The sequence below is a fragment of the Pyxicephalus adspersus genome, chromosome 3 (genome assembly GCF_032062135.1).
Source record: "Pyxicephalus adspersus chromosome 3, UCB_Pads_2.0, whole genome shotgun sequence".
Classification (NCBI taxonomy): domain Eukaryota; kingdom Metazoa; phylum Chordata; class Amphibia; order Anura; family Pyxicephalidae; genus Pyxicephalus; species Pyxicephalus adspersus.
Window position 1 is genome coordinate 12,094,576 of NC_092860.1, and position 24,398 is coordinate 12,118,973.

General features: G+C 37.8%; 1 protein-coding gene across 2 annotated transcripts in view; it reads right to left on the minus strand.

Moving 5' to 3' along the window:
* Positions 1-674: 674 nt before the first annotated feature.
* Positions 675-24,398, minus strand: part of HLF (HLF transcription factor, PAR bZIP family member) — a 40,665-nt gene continuing 16,941 nt past the window's right edge. The window contains exons 3-4 of one of the 2 annotated variants that reach the window (XM_072403598.1): positions 11,355-11,575; positions 675-8,656 (exon numbers count right to left, since the gene is read on the minus strand). In XM_072403598.1, coding sequence (XP_072259699.1) covers positions 8,438-8,656; positions 11,355-11,575 — 440 coding nt within the window. In that variant the 3' untranslated portion in view covers positions 675-8,437. The remainder of the gene's footprint in view (positions 8,657-11,354; positions 11,576-24,398) is intronic. The other variant, XM_072403600.1, reaches the window with a different exon arrangement.

The window sequence follows — 24,398 nt, forward strand, 5'->3', positions numbered from 1 at the left end:
TAATTCACAGAGAGTTATAGCGCGGGTTGTTCACTGAATGGTAGCAACTGGCGTACTGACGCTCATGGCAGTCGTGGCTTTGTCTCGAGAGAGGTAAGTAAGGGTAGCCCGCAGTGTTAAGACCCATTTTGACCCATACAAGTTCTAGCACAAGGGTTGTATACCAAGCAAAATTTTTCATGTCCAAACAGGACTTATATCAAGTTGGACTTATTCCAAGGCGGACTTATACCGAGGTGCCACTGTAACTACAAAAATGGTCAGTGGTTTTTGTCTGCCTTATATAGACTCCTCAAATTCCCCATTTAAGATTTTTTTTTCCCCATGAGCACATTTTTCGGGAATGCCAAGATTTGTTTCATGAATGCTGCCAAGTACATGCCAGACAGGGGTTTATTATAAAGGCGCAAAGAGGCAACTCTCCAACTTTTTAGTGTCCAATATCACTATATTTTCAGGAAGGATGTAAAATTCAATTAGAGAATTCTGATTAAAGCTCAGGAAATATGGGTGTGAATGTATGAAGAAAGACCCAACAGGGAAACAAACTGGTAGGGACCCTATTACCAATTTACATCAGCCAATCAGTACCTTTGTGCACAGTCTGATTCAATCCAATGAGCACCCCAGCTCAGATAACCCATCTCTAATAATAACCCAACACAATACTCATACATTTTTTACAAGTTTATTATACATTACAAACAAAAGGAATGACCGATGCTAATAACCTTCAAACAAATCCATATAATAAACAAACAATTCTCTGTAATTTTAAATCATCAATGTTCATGGTGTTGTCTAACTTATACAATGGTTGACCTCTTTAATATATTATTTCCAAGTTCATGCTTGTGGAAAGTACCGGTACATCTTATGTGGACAATATCGGTATATATGATATCAGTACGGTCTCTACCCTCCCCTGAGGAAGCCATAAGGTGAAACGTGTCAAGGATTGGGGACAAACAATGCTTTACGCTAATTTTTGAGATAAAATTGTATGCTTCTGATTTTATGCATTGCAAATATGCCCATCTGTGACTAAGTTGAGCTCTGTATAGCTTGAAATCCAAATTATGAAATATAACTACTTTCAAAACTCCTGTAGTTGCCATAAAGAGGCATTCTTTCCACTTTATTTATATCAATATCAGTATATACAAATACGGCTAAAATATTTACATATTAATTAGCAACATGCTACTAATAAAACTTCCGTAGAAAAATAGAGAATCTAATATTTAAGTTATTTAGAGTTGACTTTTTGAATATTGTTATAGACTATACAATTCCTAGTACAAGTCTGTATTTGGTTAAAAAATAAAAATCTTGTAAATAAATCATTATGTAATTTAATTAGATATTTAGTAGAATGATAAAGGAACTGATAAAGAAAATTATCTGTTACAAATCTTTTTTTCTTTTCCCCTATTACTGTCCTTCTGTAATTTGCTATCAGTGGTAGAAACCAAGCTGGGGCAGTCTAGGGATCCACCATGGTTCTGCTATGTTGTGCAAACCAAAGAGGGGATTGGTCATTATATTTCCATCCTTACGTTTCTAATAATATTATTAACAGCTTGACCTGAGGAGCATTAAACAAATGCATAAAATGTTTAGCCTAAATGAATCCTATTGGAAACTTGTTAAAGTTTCCAAATTAATGTTTCCTGCAAGAGAAGAGGTAATATGCCGACTCCTCTGACAGCCCATCCTATCTTACTTAACCAAAAACATTAGGCTTCATTTATTAAAGCTCTTCAATGTTGGAGAGGATACATTTTCATTGGTAAAAGCGATGTGATCCAGCAAACCTGGAATGGATCTGGCCTAGAATTAAAAACATTTGCTAGCAAATAGCATATGGCTTTGAACAAATCCATTTCAGGTTTTCTGGATTAACCCAGCTTCTTGCCAGCCTTGGAGAGCTTTAATAAATCAGAACCATTATTGATGGAAGTGGTCCTGCAACAGAGAGAAAGTAGGAGACACTGACAACCAGAAAGGTGAGTAAAGTTTAAAGCTGACAGGGTCGTTTTAAGAACAAAAGGATCCTCAATAAATATCAGAACTTGAGCATACCCAGAATAAATTTAGTTCTGCACAAAATTCAGCTCTTTTTCAAAAGATTCTGCACCCAAGGTACGTAAAAAACTGTTGGTAATTATGGCAATCTGTATTGGCAGAAGCCAGTAAAAAAACACTATTTGGGAGTACAAAAAGTTGAATTTAATGCTTGTGTTTTAATTGAGTAGCACAACACTTTCAAGCTATAATCTTTGGAAGGCTACTTTTATTATTATGCAAAAGGTAAAATCAAAGGAGAAAAAAAAAGCTTTTTTTTGGCATTTTTTAGTATATTTAAATAAGAACAATTCATACAATTCAGTACAATGTAACACAATCAAGCAGTTTTGGGTCACTCCCATTCAATCTTCATGGGAAGGAGGACCACTTTTCTCTACAGAGGATCAATAGATCAATAGAACGCAAAAAATACGTAATTGTAACGTCTCACTTCCCGAAGCATTTTGCATAGTGGCTTCCTCGGGATTTGCAAAGAACGTTGTGTACTGTACATAAGCTTAATCATTAAATAAAGGTCTTAGCAAAGTTTTGTAATCTTCCCATGAAGATTGAATGGGAGCGACCCAAAACTGCTTGATTGTGTTACTTTGTATGAATTGTTCTCATTAAAGTATACTAAAAGTATAACAAAAAAAACGCAGCTTTTTCTCCTTTTGTTTTACCTTTTGCATGTTCAATTTTGGGGTTGGCACCCACGTAAAATGTTTGGAGCAAGGATAACCACTCTACCTTACCCTTTGATTTTGTACTTTTATTAATTCCATGTAACTTCTTAACCTAGTATTGCACGCAACCATACAACCAAGCTATGTGCCCCATTAATGCTCAGCTGCCTCACATAGGTTCAGTGTTGCTTGTGGGGTGCTGTACGTTACTGATTAGATTTTCTTTACTCTGAACCATTATCATATTTTCCCTTTGTGCTCTGACACCAGTTATTTAACTATTGCCATGACCCTATTATTTGAGGTTTTGTTCATTTTCAAATAAACATACATGACAAAAGGCACCAAAAACTTTAAAACAGTAGCAAACCTGCCAGATTAGCAGCAACCTAAATACTACAGAATTTATCATCACTAAGGACATATTGGCAATTATTGGCAATAGCAATATATATATACATTCTTTGACTTTCTGAGAAGGACATTATTATTTATCATATATATATATATATATATATATATATATATATATATATATAAACTTCATTTAGCCCATATTTAAAGCCTTATACTAGCCAACATTTTTTTCTTAACTTGGGACAGAGTTGGGACCTTTATTAGGTGCTACGGCATGACAGCCATGGTGCTAATATTGTCAGAAGGAATGAGAGCATTCATGCCTGTCTTTGACAAGTATACTTTTTAAATGTGCTTTTTTATCTTTTTAAAACTGGCTACACTTTTAAACATGTAGCTTGCTATGTGTTTCAAAGTTTTAAATTTCAAGAACCAGAGATAAATGATTTACCACTACTGCAAGTTGTTAAAAACAGACCGGATTGGTGTATACAAATACAGCCATATGAAAACTGCCTTTCTATTCAAAAGCCTTATCTACAAATAGGAATCCATATACTGCATGATCTATATTAAACACTGATACATATCCTAGACACTTTAGGGTGAACTTTTTGAAACTGTAATCCCTAATATTAAAAGTTCAGTAGCAGAATTTTTATTCAAATGTTGCTTTAGAAAAGCAAAATCTTTTTTTTATTGTAACGGAACATGAAAAAAACAGCACAATGTAATAACAATAATACATACTCTATATTTAAATCTTCTTTCCCCTCTGTACAGCGACTTGCCAAAACTTTACTTATAAGAAGTCAATGTGCAACAATTCTTTAAAATATATTTAGACTGTACAAGTGTATTTTATGGTAAAAACAAAAACCATGATATTATTCTGGTTAACCATGGTATAGGACAACACCATTACCTTTGTCATATATTACAAGTTTCTTTCACATTAAATATTATACAAAATCCACCTGAGGCCAGTGTGCAAATATAACTACCAATGAAACATACCACTTTCTGTTACAAAATAGCAGATTATATAGAAATTGTCTTTAGATCTTTGATAAATGAGGCTCTTTTTGGACAATGTGATATACTAACTATGTGACTTTTGAAATGTAATTGCAGTTTGCCATTTCCCACACCTTTTATTTTACTGTTTTATGCAAGGTTTGTATCACCAAACAAACTACACATACCAAACTTATTATGATCACATTGGCAGATACCAAATCAAAATATAATGTGACCACCACACCAGTAAACCCAACAAGATTAACAAAGAAAAGATAACAATGAGCTATCAGTATCCTCACATAATCAGAATGGTTTTCCAATATATTTATGCTTGCTGTGCAACAAGGACAGTTTCACGTTACCTGCATTTAAAGGCTTAAACTAATTAAAATGTATAAAAACGGGCTTTAAAAAAAATTATATAAATTGCCGCTAACTAGTACTTGAATGTGGCTGCATTAGTATTTTTAACATTTTACTTAGTGATCCTGTGAATAACACACTTGCTGTCTAAAGGGTGACAATGGTCAACCATAGTCACTTTCACTGAACTACAGAGCACTTCCTCCTCTTCTCAGTTTTATAGCCTAAGGGTGAAGTAATCTGTAGTTTACAAGGTTTACCATGACAGGCGCCTTAATACTGTTTTCAGATTTCAGTTAAGAATTTACAAAGCATTTCTTGCATGGTCACTAAGTGACCTAAATGTTTAAAAATATATTGTTTTTTTAGATCACATCAGCATTTTAATCAGATCAAAAGTTATTAGGGATTCCAGTACTGTGGACCCGATTTATGTGCGCCCAACATTACTTATATTATTAATTTTTATTTGATGTAAGTATTGTTAATCCAAGCAACTGAAACTGTCACCTTTACACTATCAAATGTTAAACTCCCAACTTTTTTATATTAAAGAATTATCCTTTATTGCCCTTTTACAGGAAACATATATCGAAGAAGTGTGGAAGCTGCCATTGCTGACAGATTGAAACTTTTTACATTGAAACAAGTATTAGCTCTGACTTCATTCAAATTTTCAGCTTTGGCATGCTTGTTGCAGATTGGTCATAAACAGAAAACTAGTTTAATCATCAACGTCATCAATGATGGGCTACACATTTCTTCATACAGGTTTCCTCTACACAGTCTTTAAATTGATTTTTTAATCTTGGCCAGCAAAAGACCCCTAAGAATACAAAACATGTGATCCTTTTTTGTGTACACGTTCCATATCATTTCAGCACTACAGTTCCATTATTACCCGAAATCAAAATTTAGACAGAAAATAAGAATGCTGTCAACATACAAAAAATAGCCTCTTTGCAAATTAAACTTATTTCACAGCTACCAGATTTAAAATGACATCACAAAAAGTACAAATTGAATCCGAAAACACTAAAAAGACATTTGTTTTTTTTTGTTTTTTTGTTTTTTTCTTTTTTACAAAAGTAAAAGCTGTACAAACAGTTATTGTTATAAATGCAGAAGTTAAGAAAGATAAAAGGCTTTTGTGAATGGTGTAAATGTAGACTGCTGGATTTAGCTAAAAAGGGTGAAAAGCGATGTGTATGTGTTATCACAATGTGTTAATAATACTAACCACACCAGAATTGCAGCCTGTTTAATGACCACTGATTGGTGTCTCTGCATTGCACATTACCACTGCCCTTTCAATGGCCGTATCACTTAAGCCTGTAGGTGTACATAATAAATGTAAGTAGTTTTAGGAAAAAATCTGGACCAATGGTAAATTTTATGAGTAGAAGTTCCAATATGTGTGATATTACTGATTAGATGTTATTATTCATTTTAAAGAACAGGCAATAATAAGAACATAATACTGGGTGTTTGTATGGGCAGGACTGTGAATGTTGTCGATGTAGCCATGTTCAAATTAATTTATCATTGCAGTTTTCATTTGAACCATTATTATTATTGGAGTGGAGCATATACCTTAACAAAGTCCTTCTTAGATTCTCAGGTGGGCTACTGTTGTGATGGATTCAAGTGATTTCTCCATAAAATTAATAAGGAATCCACTAAAGAAATATTTGCATAATTACTCTCCTAGAGGATATTCATATACGGAGAACTCACAGGCTACTAACAAGGGAAGTTTAGCCAAAAAGGCATGGCAAGTAGGGTTGGGGAAGCCAAAGGACCAAGGTGTAGAGACCCTAAATGTGGTCAAACCCAAATAAAATCGCCAATTAAAAGGAGTGAAGGGTAATTCACTCTCTTATTCCCATTAAAGGGGAGCAAAGATTTTCAAAAATAATTACATGTGACCCTAATAACCTGTGCTGGGATGCGTTACACACACATGAGGTTGGTTGCTTGGGCTCTTGGGACAGGTATATATTACTCCAATAAAGACTTGTCTGAATAAAGAACATTTCGACAGGCAGTTGATCACATTGTACCAAATAATTCTCATCCATGTTGCTTTTGTAACTGTCCTTGAAATACAAAACCAAAAAAACAGTTCATATATAGGCATAAGCAGATTGCAATGCTAGCAATTTCAATTTGTAAATTCAGACAAATCTGCTTATCCCTTTATGGCTCTTTTTCGTCCCATAGATGTTATTAAACAATCAGGTAGCTATCAAATCAAACTACTAAACCCTGTAAAAATCAGGTCACAAACAGTTTTGAAAGACCTTCTTAAAGAATGTTAAAACAGAGCTGCGTACTCTATCCTGATATGGAGGAACTACAAAAAATACATTTTGGGGCAGCTTGATTAAAGAAGTATGTCATTACAATTAATAAAAATAGGGCAGTGTTTTAAAGACATTCTGTATTCTTGTATGTGTTTTAAGATTCACATGATCAGCTTATTGCAAATAATCTGACTCATGTGGTTCAGAAAATGGTTTGTAATTATATTTACATAATGGCAATCATATCTGCTGGTTACAGATACATGCTGTGCTTCCTGCTTAGTAATGCTGCACAGTGATTGTATAAATCAGTTCAACTTGCTGTTATCACAATGAAAAAATATTACAAAAAATAGTTCATTTATTACATAGCATCCCAACAGCAGGTTCCAAAAAAATCTTAAAGGTAAAGTATTGAAAAAGTTCACATGCAAGAAGTAAAATGCTAGTGTAGCACCCATAGCATTAGTCACCAAAATTCATCTATGGGTTCAGAATGGAAAATTTGGCTGCTGTTGACAACAACATTTTGCAGTATTTATTTTGCTGTATAAAGGAGGAGGCAGTTACTATGGATAGCACAATGGCAGCAAGTAGGGCGTAGACTCAAAGTCTAACATTACGTGGCATTCTCTTACTAAGGATTTCAAAAGAAGTACTTAATGTGTTAATGAACTCACATTCCATCCCTTGGTTCTCAATATCTTGTAGCTCTCTCAAAAAAGCATTAACAGTGCACATAAAGTCATCACCACCCTGTTAAACAAATAAATATTTAACTTCAATTACATATGAAGGCCCATGAGCTGAATCACATACTGGCTTCCTAAAATTCTTGGTGTTAGAGTTCCCATCTGGGTCACAAAACTTTAACATTGATGCAGTCATTAGGCCTTTCGGGGGGCGTAAATTTGACTCCGGTGCAGAGATTCTGCTGCTGGAGTCCCCCATGAGGCACAAGAAGCCAATATTTTGTTCAGCTTGCAGGAATCTACAGAAACTGGTGTATTGTCTTTTGGGTTGTCCAAATTTTTTGCATCATTTAACACATCCAAGGTGATGGAACAGAAAGGAAATCATACAGAAAATTTTTACTCCTGTCCTATACCCAAAAAATAACATTTAAGTAAACCTAGGTTCTTGTATATATATTTCATTCCTCATTGATGCAGACACTGCGGCATAACTGAAAATATGACATAACAGACAACACATGATAAACAGTTTATACAACCTAGCCCACATGACCGGCAAAGTCAACAAAGGTCAAAATATTCTTCTATATAGTTCTTCGTGCTTTACTTTGCTTAAGTGTCACCAGTTTCACTCCAGAGCAAATTGGTGAAGGTATTGGAAAAAAAGCAATTTGCTACAGCAGATTTCTTTTTCATTATTTTACACAGTCTAGGTAAGTAATACCCTTTCATAAAGCGCTTTGTAGTATGGAAAGTGCCAAGACAAAAACACAAAAAAAAAAAAGTTAATGAAATGAAATAATGGTAAAAAAAGAGAAAATTGCAAGTCAGTTTCTTCTTCCAGTAAAGTGCTGATGACAGATTTAGGTTGGTATGTGTTTTAGTGCTACGCGGCAGAGATGAAGGTGTCCATGCGTCTCCATGGCCAACAAGGCTTTCAGACGGGCCCATGTCGAGCTTCATACTTTGCCAAAATGTTCTTGCACTTTCCCAGCTCTTTCCGAAGGTCGGCCACCTCCAGTCGTAAGGCGGAATTCTCCTTCTCGAGGAATGAAGCTCGGATGGCGATCTGGTTCTCTTTTAGCCTCCGTGCATCTCTTGACCTCTTGGCGGCCATGTTGTTCTTTCTGCGCCTAGCCCAGTATTTTTCATCCTGCTCATTGGTTCAAGGACAAAAAGAAACAAATGTTAGACTTTTGCATTAATGAAACAATGCATTAATAGCACAGTATTTATAACTAAACTCCCTCAAAAGCCACTTTGCCTGCACCGAACGCCTTTACAAACCTTGATATCACCCTGTAAAAGAGTGGTGACATTATCACTGTGCTGCACATAGCCTTTGTAGAGAGCAGAGATGTTGAAGAAACTATTAGTAGCTCCTACCATAGAAATCTGAGGGTGGATAAAAGACCAGAACAGAGAACAGCAGTGACCAGTCTTCAATACAATTTTTTAATGCTTAAATATTACACAGAAATAGAAATACACGAAGAACACAAGAAGACTGAATTTTATATACATGTTTCTTTTATTACGACTTTCGAAACTAACATTAAAGCCAATTAACACTATCACCCAACTATTATTGTTTTGTTTTGGCTAAAGTGGGAAAAACTTTTTCAAATTTTTAGGTTTTCATTTATGTTTCCAACTCTGCTTGCAAGATTTGTTGTCCCTTTGATGCCCATACAGGAAACAGATGAGTAGTTTTCACTACGGATAGTAAAAAACAATATTGTCAGATGTTTTATTCCTTTCCTATTGATATAAATACAAGCAGGGCACCTCCTATAGGGTAGGGCAGATCAGACTGTGACTAAGTACAGAGCAAACTAGGTGCTATTTGCTTGGTTGGGAAGAACTTTGCTACTTCTCTCTAAAGTGTAATAAGTCCCACCCCACTAAGAAATTAAGGCAGGGGTATTACACTCCGGACAAGCTCCATGCCACAAACCCATCCAGTAGCAATTTATGTTGGAGATGTGGTTTTTAGGTAGGAACCCCTTTTCATATTTTCTGGAGTTGCTCAAAAATAGTGCCCTATTGGTCTGGGGTTAATGAATTCCTTATCATAATAATGGAAACCCCTACTAGACTAGACCCAGTGATCCATTTGAACCTCTCCATAAAACAACTCTCTAAACCGAAATTGAAATGCTCATTTTTACCTAATGTACCATAAATGCAATTTTACATACCTTATCTTTTGCTCCTACAGGAATCCGCCTCTCTTTTTGACTCCCAAAGCCTCTTCTCTAAAGCACTCTACATTAGTCACTCACCTGACATCATTACGTACAATGCAGAACCAGCAACCCTGCATTATAGGTAAAGATGCCGAATATCTATCCCCAACCCATTGGATGGAAACTGAGACACATGCCAGGGAATATTCTCTAGAGTTCAGCTTTAAAGCTACTGGAGCTTTAGGAAACATGTCAGTAATGGCAGCTCCTATTGATCTAAAGAAACCGTGCACTGATTGATGATCATTTCATTGTTCCAGATTAGTAAGGGAACCCAGATTACAATACTTTTATTCTATAAACAATAATATTAGAATTTAGTCTTTATCAAGACAGATTTTGTAGCCATGCAATGGTATATTATATTAATTTGCATTAAATTTTGCAACACTGAGCTGCACAGTCATACAAAAGACAAATATGTTTGTGTGGGTATTTCTACATATGTATTGAAAAGTATCTGAAGTTCTTCCTTATAATGGAACTTTTTCACTAAAAGTTTGTTGATCATTCAGCAGCAATTTAACTAACATGTCAACACACAAGTGTTATACTTCAAGTGGACATGCTGGGCCATGAATCACAACTTACAGCCACCTACTTCTGGCTTTAAAACAAATGAAGAACACATCTGCAATCCGTAGTCGTCCATCTAGTTCACCGGCCTGAAATTTAGATTTGACGTAAATAATTCTGCAGGCACCCGAGTCCCCTCTGTGCTTTTTTTAACGAATTGCAAAAAAAGCCAATCTTTTAATCCTGACGTTTCTGGCCCAGGTTAGTAAGCGGAGGTCACATGCCTTCCAGAGGCGATTGGCAGGCTTAATCTTCTTACCCCACTCCGTAGCATCAAACAGCCAATCAGCCAGCTGTAATGGAGGAGTGAGCCCTAGGGATTAGGTTTGCTGATAAGTGACCAGTGCTGCTGATGAATTGGAAACACTATGCTTTATTGGCTTTATGGCATCAGGTTACAAAGAAAAATAATGATGTTGTTTTTAATTTTGTAATGAACCTATGCTATGCTAGCGGCACGTGCAGACAGGCAACAAGGGATGCTGGGGTGTCAAATGACATGCAGGTGACATATCTGCAAACATGTGCAAAGGTAATTTAATTAAAATCCTCATATTTCAGAAGCGGATAGGATCCAAAAATTTGGTCTCAAATATCTCCCAAGGATCTCCAGTTGCAAGTATTCGGGAACTTGCCAAGATTGCACCCATTATTATTTCTCCTGATATAGGAAGCAACCGCATCACCTGCCCAAGAGACCCTCTTTCATAGGAAAAAATGTAAACGTTTGGCTGGGGTTTGATTATTTTGTGTTGGGGAACTCCACTACTACTACTACTGAACACTTTTGGAGCACCACACTTACAAACCAGGTATCCACACGAGTGTTGGCTGTTTTGTGTATCTACTTCCCCTATATCCTAGAATATTGAACCTACTGCAACATAAAGATGTGTGGTCTGGGCTTACAGTTACCAATATTTACCCCAGAGAGGGGTAAACAGATCTTCATAACATCCAATAAATCCCTACACTGTTAAATAAATACAATACAAATCCAATAAATACAATACACCAGTTCCAAATTACCTTCAGATCCTCAGGAATGAACACTTTACGAGCCTTCTTGATCATAGGCTGTGGCTTAAGCTCCTCTTCTGAAAATTTGCGCTTCCTGGGGTCAAACATCTCCTGACCTGGAATGCTGGAAATGGCCAGATCTGCTGGGTCAGGTTCATAGCCCACGGCTACCTGGATGGATTCTGGGTCAATTGGGCTTGGTGTGTTCCGGTTTGGGGGTAGAATTTGACCTAAAATAAAAAAGCATAATGTTTTCATTTAGGTGAGGCTTTTTTGTGTAAGTGAAAGGTAATAACATTTATCAATCGTGGTCTTCAACTGCATCTAAAATCAAAATTTTGGATTTGAATAGAGTGTAACGCAGAGTTTCTAAACCAGGGTTCCTCCAGCATTTGGTAGGGGTTCCATGAGCAATGAGCAATGTGTGCCTCTCAGGTCAGTTTAAGTGGCACCAATCATCTATTTGGTTATCTGTAAGGGTGAAGGTTGAAATGAAGAAATAAAAGAAAGCCAGGGTGTTTCAATTGCAGTGAATTGTATTCTATAAACAGTTTCAAAAAGAAAGAAAGATTGTCTTATTATTTCTTATGCATACAAATACAATATTTACAAAAGTGCTGGTTCTCCCCATCAAAGACAACTTGACTACAACTACAACTACAAGTTCCTGCTGGATTTTATATATATATATATATATATATATATATATATATGTAAATATGTCTTGTGGCCCGATGCGTTTCGCCTAATTAGGCTTCCTCAGGGGACTTGGTAAAACACTTTGTATAGCTGCACATAAACATGTAGTATACATATGTATCATTAGATACAATACTTCACATGTAAAAATACCTAGACAAATGAATATTGTAAATTTATTATAAGTTCCGCATGAGTCTTTGGTGGGGAGAACCAGCGCCATTGTAAATATTGTATTTGTATGCAGACAATATTTCTTTCTTTTTGAAACTGTTTATATATTACATTTTAGTGCAATTGAAACACCATGACTTTCTTTTATTTCTTTATTTTAACATAGCAGGCCTAATTTGGCATAGAGATGTTTAATTAGAACCCCTCTTCTTAATACCTATCTGTAAGGATGACATTCTCCCTAATGTCCAGCAATGAAATTCTTCTGACCACCACAGTAATGTACTGTGAGCTATGAATATCATTATTATTATTAGTTAACAAGATTTATGTAGCGCCAACATATATGCAGCGCTTTACAATAAATAGGGGATGCAAAGGACAGACTGATACAGACAGTGACACAGGAGGAGGAGAGGACCCTGCCCCGAAGAGCTTACAATCTAGGAGATAATTATAGCATTGTCTCTCTAGGGCAGGAAAAGAAAACAAATCTCCCCTAATTGGACACGGACTGCAAGTAAGACAGTAGCAATCTGGATGCTTCTAAAGTATTGACATCTGTCAAGGCTGTTAAAAAAATTTAATCCATTTATAACTAACACACAAGAGGATCAATCAACTGTGCATGAATACAAAATATTTCCCAATTCTGCAAGTCAATTCAAATTAAATCTTGCTGCAGTTTTGATAATTACAAGGGCTCTATATGTTTACAATGATTGGCTCTCCGTTGAGCCTGTCTAAACAAAAATGTAATATATTGCATCTTTATAGTTCCTAGATGTATTGGCTGCATTTGTTTTCTATTTGCAGGTCAAGAACATTCTTTGCATGTTGACAAAAGCATCTGCCTAAAAACATTGTCCTAGTAACTTCTTGTTTCACTGCCATAATTATTAAACAATCAGCCGTCCTAACTTTTTTGAATAAACTAGAGAATACCCCCTCCTGAAATGAGGAGAAAGGAGAGGTGTTTTTAGTTATCATGAATGAAGGCTATGGTGACAACGCTGCTCCTCTATAGATACATTACAGCAAGTGTTGTCACCCTGCGACAATAGTAAGTTACTGGCAAGATCTTCCAAGACATTTGTAGAGCCACCCCTCAACTCCCCGAAATGGGCTTCCTCGTCCTATTTCACTTGCTCTTACTTTCTGCTCATTTAAAAGAGCACCTAAAATCCATCTTTTGCCTACCCATCCTCTTCTGTTCCCTAAACCCCCACTACCACCACTACATATCTGACCCTCCTATTGTGTGATACTTCCCCCACCTCCTAGATTGTAAGCTCTTCGGGGCAGGATCCTCTCCTCCTCCTGTGTCACTGTCTGTCATTTGCTACCCCTGTTTAATATACAGATTTGCATAATATGTTGTTGCTTTATAAATTCTGTTCAATAATAATATTAAAAATAATAATAATAATAAAAGATCATTTGGGGAAAAAAGTATATGCATGCAGCGGTTACATGGAAGGACTGTTAAACTGCAACATTTTTTGTTTCTGAGTTTAGATATCCTTCAATGCCTGTGATCTTCCATAGATATTTAATGTGCAGCACTGCGTAATATGTTGGCGCTATATAAATCCTGTTTTATAATAATAATAATAATAATAATATTAGATAATTCGACCTGTAAGACACATTGGACAAAAAAACACATTTTTGCTTTAAATTAAATGTTTTACCTTTTTGACTTTTTATAGAGCTCCTTTGAGGGACAGTTAGTGACACGACTATGGACTTTGTAGAGGGCTGTGTAATATGATGGCGCTATATAAATACTGTGTAATAATAATAATATAATAATGCCTCCTAGCCGCTATGTTGCTGTCTCCCAGCAGAGGGCATAAGTCAATTATCCTCCTTCCAGACACATTACAGAGCTGAACTGTCATTAAACAGCTGAAAATCCTGATTAAATCCTTTTATTGTGGAGGCAGCAATCAACCCAAAAGGGTAGAGAAAGCAGCCTGATTAAGGAGTCGCCCAAGTGCTTGATTGGCGTGACTCTGAAATTTACAAGAAGTTACAGAAATAGCTTTCATGCAATCACATGATCTCTACTGAGAAAGAGATGGGGGACATTTAATTCTAACTTAACATGTTTTTTTCTTGCATCACAGTGCTTTAATTCTAAAAAGTTCCAGCAACTGCCCAAAGCCACCCAAAAATTTACAGGATGTCTGCTTGCTGTATCGGTGTGTTGAATCAACAGGTTCACATTGCATGTCCAGCAATTCAATGATTTCCATTAATGCCAGTTTGTCTGTGGTTTGTGTAAGTTTCAGTGGAAAAGTAAACCCAAAACTAATCTTGTTATATGATTGCACATCACCACATTTTTTTTGTTCTCCAGGAATAGAGCATGGGTATAGGAAACCTGCCTAGTGCCACTATAAAGGGCACTTATCTCTGTTTCTCTATGCAATGATCAGAGCAGCAGGGTGCTGTGCATAGCTTCCTGGAACCCCCATAGCACCAGTCTCCGAACTTCTCCCCAATTAGTTGTGATGCAAGCAATGAGCTGATTCCTGGAAAGACTTTGCCATATATCATAGAGTTTTGATGGATAAATATCTGCAGTTGTAAGCATTCCTGAGCAAGCTGCAATTGCATACAAACTACCCTAGGTAATGCCCACATGTAATTCTGATGATTGAAAGAATTGAAATACAGTAAATGGAACGGCTGGGTCAAGGAAGGTAAGGCAGGGGAGCAAAGGGCTATGTAATGTTGGCTATCCACATGCCAAGCAATGAGCAGGTTATATCTGATTTGTTGCAGTTTCTAATGCACATTGTGAGAAGTTCACAGTGTGCAGTGAAATCAGAATAAGCAATTCCAGTACAGGTGATGAGTTTGTGCGACTGTGTAAGACTGAAGGGAAGGCTAAAGTTCAGACTTTAGCCAAGAAGCTAATTCCAGTGTCCATTGCACTAAACAAATATACTCAGCTATGACATGTTAAACAAGAAAAGCGCACACACAAGAAAAATGAAGTCCTCTCCACAGCCTCCTAATAGATGCATAAATGCACAAGTTCTAAATAAATATGTATTTTTTTTTACCTAATAAGGCTTTGGTTTCTAAAATATCAAAGCCTCATGCTATGCTGTTTCAAGTGCTTAGTAGGATTCTTATGAAAAAAAAAAGAATCCATGTGTTCATAGTTTTATTTATACACTTAATACTAATTTATGCACATTTTATTAATATTTTACCATTTGAAATGACTTTAGACTTTTCTTATCTTCCTTATTTAACAGCTAAGGTTCTCATTCTGATTCTGGTGCTACAAAAACAGGCTGAGACCAAACTCTCAATGAAAGGGGTGCCGGGCAAAGGTCAAATCCGAAAGGTCAAAGAGCTAGAAATGAGCTAAATGACTTGGTGCATATGCTGGTGGGATGAAGTTTTATAATCAGTATAGGAAACATTGGGAAGAAACACTAGCCAAATAAATATATGGCTAGATGACAGAAGATTATGTTTTTTCATTCTGCTTCTTTAATCAGTGTCCTCCCCGGCCCCTTTTAGCTGGGCGCACCACCCGGCACTTTTCAGTAAACACCTGGCTGTTTTTGGGTGGTTACTGATAAGTAAGGTCACCATATAGAAACATACAATTTCTTCCCACCCAGATTACAAAAATGTCTCGGTTCAACACCGAGACATTTAGGCTGCGATTAAGCTGCATTGTGTATGGCCAGAAGGTAGTTCTGCCTTCCAGCAGGGGACCAAGATAAAGCATGTTAGTACCAGGTATTTTTTTAATTAGAGGCATTTACTTTTCAAGTGCCCAAGTCATGATAGGTGGGGATCATGGTACAACCACTTCCAGTTCTAGCCATGGAGTTTTGCTTTACCTGTAGCAAATAAAGCCTCAATTCTCTTTTATTAACCCTTGCAACACAACAACAAAAAATCTTAACAGGGAATTGTAATTGTTTTTTAAAAAAAATCCTTAGCAGGTGGGCGAAACCATGAGGATGAATGTTCTGAACCATATGCAAAACTGGAAGCCAACTTCATAACTTCATAACCAACCATACATTGATATAACATTTTTGGGTAGACAGACACTTTAAATACTGGAAATAATCTGTACGTTTCTAATAGAAAAAAAAACAAAAATCTATTCTAAACTTGACTTTATCTTGACCACAAGTGACAACCCAAGTAACACTGCACTGCGTAATTTGTTGGCGCTATATAAATCCTGTTTATTATTATTATTAATAATATTAATAATAATATTAATAACCTAAACCCAAAACAGAGCAATGATTTATTGCTCTACCGGTTTCTATATAAAGTTCTTCATTCGCAAAAGTAGTCTACAAAGGTTTGCTTAGGGTACAAACACGTTTTTTCCAATCTAATTTACTAAAATTGGTAGTCATTCAGGGTCATGATGTTAAAACCATTCCATGGTCCTAATTTTACATTGTAATCCTCTCTAAAATTAAACCTTGTCATGCGCTTGGTGGATAGGGCAGATTAGACCAAGCTTATCAAGGGTCTGTAAGACTTGTCCATCAAGGTACTTAAATGCGAATCTCATCACAATTAAAATTAGGAGCCAATCTCAAGAGAAAGAAGTTAGAGGACCTTTATCCATGGAAAATGCACATTGAACAAGCTAAGATATTAATACAATCCATCCTACCAGCATTCTGAGATAGAAGCATATAGGCAAAGGATACTTCCTCAGTTACGGCAACAAAAAAGAAATCATAAGCAAAAAAAAAATAGATAAATCCACAAATGTTTTTTATACTGCTACAAAAGTTTTTTAGGTTGGATGGTGTAGTATATACCATGTTCAGTGGTAAATATATATTTATTGGTTATAAAGGTTTAGAGATTGGGATAAAAGGAAAAATTGAGAGGGAAAGAGAAAACTATGAGGCTGTACAATAGATATTATAGGTATAACCTACCTATACTTTGATACTTCAAAAGTGAGACCTCCCTGTAATAACTTTTGGGTCCACTAAAAAGTTTTAAATGTTCCAGCACTCCTTTGTTGTTCCAGAACTTTCAAAAAAATAATAATTACAAAAAAATAAAAAATCAATTACAAAGACTAGAAACCTTTCATAGTAGGCTCAGTAGGGGTTCATACCTGATAAATCAATGAAAAGATGTCAACCAAGACATAGAAGAAGGTGGTTTAACTCTGCAGCAGCTATCAAATACATAAATTGCAGTATTGAGTGATCTGACCCAACTACCATCTTGATGCACTCCATCATGCCAGCAACTGATCAATGAATAATCTATATATTATCTGTACACCGCTTACCTCCCCCTTTTTTTCTTCACTTTTTATATTATGTATTATGTGTTGTTTTTCTTTTTTGTTTCATTTTTGTTGTTGTCATATTATAATATATATTGTTCGTAAAGTTCATATGGTATTGTATTCTTTTTTATCTTTCTTTTTGTATCTTTTGTAAAACCTTGAATAAAAAATATTAAAGCACAAAACATTATTGAATAAGAGAAAGGGTTTTGGCTAATAAAGAGTTGGCCATGGACTAAACGAAACATTTATATGTGCAAAATATTCTGATTGCTTCTAACAAATCCCTTTATTTCAACGTAGTTCTATTTCATCTTTGCAATGAAGCCATTAAATTATTAACCAACATATTTTGACTTCACAATTGGCAGAATTCTGGTGCTCAAGCAAATTCTGATCTAATTTGCAATTTCAGGTCCTCAAATAAGGTTAAAATTGAGTGTTGTATCATCTGATAACATGACAGCATGCATTCTGCAATACAAAGCATTTATATATTTTGATTCTCATGGGGTTCAAGAAGATTAGATACAAGACTTGGATACGTCAGATTTATAAAGTGGAAAAGGTATTAAGATATTTTTAACACAAGAGAGTTTGTTTTAATGCGGCTGTACTTTCATTCTCTGACGTATATCTCAATATGAGTTCCATCTCTTGCCAGAGATAAAAACATTGCCTACCTTTGTGCCTATGTGAGCTTTAGAGCTTTATATCTGTTCTATTCTTGTGAACACGTGCCCCATTTTGCAATATATCGCTTTACTGATAACACACAGTTGCACATTTCCAGATCAAAAGTTGTCAATAAAATGTGCACGTGAAAACCGGATCCTCCCTGGATAACCCAATCCGCCGTGGCTTATGTGGCTGTGGCGCCTCGTATTTGTTGCAAGCCTGAAATAGCCTTTATCTTAGTGAGAAGACTGAATTACATACAGCACAAAAACAAAAAAAAGGTCTTTCATTTTAAATCCTTCTCAGCCGCCACGTTTATCATACTCGTGCACTTAAAGGCACGTGGAGGGCTGCCATCTTTGTAGCTGGCTGATAAAGGGCATTGTGGAATTATGTTGTACTATATATAGATGGATTTAGATGTAAAGCAACCCTGTCATTTGTTTTGTCTATAAGCTTACTGTTATCTGGTAAGGCTAGAATGTTTATGTCCAATTGAACTTTGAGTTAAATTTAGTAAAAATGTTCCAGGTGCATCAAAACAAAAGGTTTTTGAAATCTTATAGTTAATTGTCTTCAGGCTCCAGCTCAGCAGATTTACTTCCCTGTAAACGTTGGTTGGTTTAAAGCAGTGGTCGCCAACCTTTCGGACCTCACAGACCACTAAATCTACGGAATCCGGACTGGGCATGCATGGGGTGCCGTGTGTCACTGAAATGGGAAGAAACCTCCCGGAGTGACGTCGTGATGCCGGAACCCGCCCACTCTCCTATCACAGCTCAGACCTGTCCAAGAGAACTTTGAGTTAAACTTAGTAAATATGTTCCAGGTGCATCAAAACGAAAGGTTTTTGAAATCTTATAGTTAATTGTCTTCAGAAAGCAGAAAAGCCTGTGTTTTGCCAGGATCTTTTAGAGAAGAACATTTGCTCTTTATGGAAGCAGTGATCTCTCTGCAACAGTCTAACATGCCCTATACTTAGTCATCTAGCAGTGCTTACACTCCCATGTGATTGGACAGACAACGCTGATTCAGCAGAGGGAATATTAAACCACTGTTTTGACACAGAGAGCAAGAGTCTTTTCTGCATTATGCCAACTGGGGACAGGCTGCTTGATGTAGGCAGAACAGGACAGGGTTTATCAACCAGGGCTGGGCGAAACAGATTACCTAGACATAGCATGCTCCTTCCATGTCTGGCAGGTAGCACAGTATCAGAGAGCGTGCATGTGATATCACCCACAAAAAGAGTCTGGGTAGCCACAAGAGCAGCAAGCTGTTGGGAAGCAAAGCTAGGAAACAGACCCCTGCATCAACCAGAAGCAATATAACCCGGTTGGTATTATTATTAAATATAGCGCCAACATATTATGCAGCGTTGTACATTAAATAGGGGATGCAAAAGACAGACATACAGACAGTGACACAGGAGAAGGAGAGAACCCTGCCCCGAAAAGCTTACAATCTAGGAGGAGTGGGAAGTATCACACTGGCTTAGTCAGAACCTGGTTTTCTTTATGTTTTAAATCCTCCAGTGGTGAGATCTTTACCATAATCTCAGACTATTTCTGTCCACCTAAAGCTACTTACACCAATGGTTCTCGCCGATAATTGGCTCAGGGTCGATATCGGACAAGAATCTGGCGTGTGTACAGCGCCTGTCGTCCATCGTCCGAAACTGCCGTCCTGGCTGATCCATGGACGATGGATGACGAACGATCCTAAAGCAAAGGGAAGGGGGAAAGCGCGCAGCAGGGTGCCGCTCCGCCGTTCTCCACCTCCTCTCTCCATAGAGCAGAACAGTGCTGTATGTATAGCACTCATTCATGCATCGTGCAGTGCTTAGTCGTTGGAAAGGATTGTGAAAGATCCTTTCCAACGAGAATATTTGCACGTGTGTATGTAGCTTAAGAATTTTGTGTGTCCCCAATCAGCTTCACATTCTCCATAATCCAAAACAAATAAAAGAGTCATGAAAGTGGGATCCCATCCTAATAGGCACAGCAGGTGTGCAAACCTAAGAACTCCCCAAGAGATATAAGAGATGATAAGGTAGTTTATTTCACCTGAGAAAATATTGCATTCTGGTGAATGGACTTTATATTAAATGGGTACAAATACAAGGTAATCCTTACTGCCCGAAATGAAATACACATCTTTACATTGGAGTCTTCATGTACAACTTTTCTACTTTATGAGAAATCCCTTTAACAACACCTGGAAGAAGAAGGTGAAATTTCTGTTCTCTTCCATCCCTTTCTATAAACCAATGGTTCTTTAGGAATGGCCATGAAGCAGAAGGTGTACACAGGCCTGTCCTGTAATTCCCATACCTGTACAACACTGGAACACCAAAAATACTGACAGCGGGAGGGCAGATAAGGTGGCATGCCACTTATTCACGCTAGCTGTACAGAGTTAACAAATGTGCTGCAATGTAGGTCAGTGTACGCTCCATTTACTTCAATAAACTGCCAGCAATGCGCTGTTCAGGAAGTCTGATCTGCTAAGCTGTAAAATTTGGGCTAAGTCTTTTGAAAAACAGCTTGTTATGAAACAGTCTTTTACAAGACAGAAAGGAGGTACCTAATGAAACACAAACAGAATGAGGCCTAATCGTAGCATTGTGAGCTAAATATGTTATTTCATTCTTTCATTTCCTCTCCTTGTGCTAAGGGATGTGCAGGAATCACGTTATTTTTAAGGAAAAATAATGGTAATGTTTAGAAAATCTGATAAAATTGTAAAAATGGATAATTGCTGGATCACCCAGTTTCTCCCATATTAGTCTACCTTCTCAAGTCTTAGGATTTAATAAATCAGGCCCAATGAGTTAAATGCTGGTTAAGTCTAGAGATATAGCAATAAGCTGTAATATTTACATTATCCTACGCTCCTGCAACCTTCCACTACATTGTGCGACTTATACCCAAAGGTCGATTCCAGCCTGTTGTAGGCTTTCTGATAATATTATGAAGAATGAAGTACACACAACCTGTATTCCAGGGTTCAGGTTAAAGTAACTTGTTAACCAGGTCTACCAAGATGTGTAAAAATATATTTACGTATTTATAGTTCTACTCTACTTTTTTCTAACATTTGGAATCCACCCCGTCAATAGGTCGGTAAGGTCAGGGGTTGTTACACTTGTGCAGAGGTGGTAGTGGATGGTCCGGATCAGGAGAGTCCAGATAATGCAAAACACACCTCAACACAATGCAAATGTAACAAAAAAAATAGATAGATAGATAGATAGATAGATATTTTATACTACTATTAATAAATAAATTTCAGTTAAACATAGCAAATTTAAGCACCTCAATCATTAACCCCCAGTGAACTACTCCATTCTTAGATGTCCAATCTCCTTTCCGTGTCCCCAAACACCCCAACATACTAGACTCCAATCACTCACCCTACCCAACCTTGCCCGGATTGCCATAATAATGCACCCCCCCCCTCCCCACCACCACCAGAATGCTGCCTTCCCAGTATATGTACCCCTACCGAGACCACTGCCCTCTGGTGAAAGTACTCCCACCTAGGCTGCTTCTACTAGCTTTGTGCGAGGAACATATTGTGCAAGGAAGGGGTTGTCTTCACCGCTCTGATTGTCTGCTTCTGTTCCCGTCAGCTGCAGGCAATGTAGAGCAGCAGTCGCCAACCAGTAGTGGTCTGCATGAAAATTTTAGTGGTCTGCAGCTATGGCCGGTGCACCCCTGAGTGAGTAAGGAGAAGGACCCCGCTAGGGGGATGCACCGGCCAGGTCCATGCCCCCCGTATGGATCCCAGGCTCAGGGAAGTGGGTGGGTTGTGTCTCTGGACACAACTCGCTCACTCTCACACCGCAGGCTCAGACCTGTGGGCAGGTTCTCGCATCATGACATGAAGTTTCTTCCCCTTTGAGTGACATCTGGCTACCCGCGCATGCGCGGTCTGGAGCCGGTAAATTTAGTGGTCCCCTGGTCTGAAAAGGTTGGCGACCACTGATGTAGAGGACCCGATCTAGAAAGTTGGCTGCAGACCCCATTTTCAGCAATGAAAGCTTTTCTCTTACCACCTACCATGCCCATAGCACATCCCTATCCCTGCACCTCTTACATTACCACCTGCCCCACCTTTGCCTCCTTATCTATCTATCATTGTTCACATTTGTTCCCCATCCCTACACCTCACACACAGGAACACTTTTCACCCCATGCCTGGAAACAGTTACTCCTTCTTAACACTTATATAACATTCGTGCACCACTCCCCACCCTCTTTACCACCATGTCTAAAACTTTTTTCTCATCTAGCCTATGAACACTTACCCCCACTCTCACTCCAAACCTCAATATCCCATCTTCAATTTCTTCTCCCATCATCACAATGCCCCCCTTCCCCCACAGACACACTTTGCTAATATATTTACGATCAAGTCTCAAAAAGTTAAAAAGATTTATCATATCACCTGCATGGCATTACTCTGCATTCTGTCTTTCAAACTTTTTGTTTTTTTTATGTTTTTTTTTTTTCCGGATGATATATACTTTAGATTATTGTCATACAAAACCTTATAATAGTTCACAGCTAACCAGCTATTATGCCACTAGTCAAAACTCTCTAGTTCCCATGGCAACTGTTAAAGTAGGAAATTTCCCAGACAAATGTTCAGCTTCTTTTGTAAAATTAGTTGCTGATCAACTTTGCAAACACTCCTTAACTGTTTGCTTGCCAACAGGGCTGGACCTTCTAAAAAAATAAATTCAGCTTGGTGAGCAAATGTGCTTTAGTTAGGTAGGATTTTTTTGGCACATTCACATCTTTCTTTATTGAATATACATTGAAGATGTTTATAACCAAGGCTGACCGGACATTGTCTGCCCTGTATTAAAAAGGGGTCGAAATGTATCCTCTCTGTCCACTCGGGTTTGGCCAAGGTGATGACCCACTATAGCTGCTGTTATATTGTGATTTCCCACAATGTGTACAGAGGAGGGAGACAGTGGAATCCAGAAGTTAAATGAGAACCTTGTACCTTCAAGTAAACTTCATAAATGTGGGTAATTAAAACTGGACATATGATAAAAGTACAGAGATGGAGGTTACCTTCTGTAAAATCATGTACAAAAGATAAACAGATCCAGAAATACGAGGACGAGGAAATCTAGAACGGTCTAGAAAAGCTGCAACTACGCTGTACCAAGTGCATCTGTTCCAAGGGGGAATATGTTGAATAAATGTGTTATTTCATAACTCTGGCTCCCTTCTTTCCGGGCAAAGCCAGGAACTTCTCGGCACCCCCTCGTATAGTGATGGGAAGTTTCCAATTTCTTTAAAAGTTGACCTTGGCCTTTTCTCTGCCATTCCCAAAGCCTCCTATGGGCACCAACAAAAAGGCTTAGGGTTTGCAGATAGCATGGCTAACCTCAACTTTTCCTGAAAAAGTAAAAATAAATTGGCCAGTAAAGGGCTCCAGCTCAGCAGATTTACTTCTCTGTAAATGTTGGTTGGTTTAAAGCAGTGGTCGCCAACCTTTTGGACCTCACGGACCACTAAATCTACGGAATCCAGACTGGGCATGCACAGAGAACTGTGTGTCATTCAAATGGGAAGAAACTTCCCAGAGTGACGTCATGATGCCAGAACCCACCCACTCTCCTATCACAGGCTCAGACCTGGGGGGTCCCAAACATACAGTGGGGACAGTAGCTCAGGGCTGTGGAGGCAACAAAATATATGTCCATATGGGGGACATGATCAACGGGGTTACGAGAAGGACCCCTGGTGCACAGCCAGACCTGTGGACCACCAACCTTTGTCAAGCCAGCCAGCACTGTTGACCACAGTATAAAATACATGCATACAAAAAAGCTATTTTATATTTCATTAGAGTTGGTCAACCGCCTTGCAATTATCGTCCGGCACGCATAATCGGGAGGACAGGTGTCCCCTTGTGTGCACAGGGAATCCCCTACGTTATAGTGGGCATGTGCTGTGCAGAACCCGCACGGACCACACCTACTCTGGTTCCAAGAACGTGCTCTGCACGGAGCCCGCACGTGCTCTGACACCGGACTCCATACACAGGGAATCCCTCACGTCACTCTGGTGGGCGTATGCTGTGCGGGACCCGCGCAGATCCCACCCACACTAACCCTGAGTACGTGCTGAATGGTCGGCCTCCATACATTTTCACCTCAA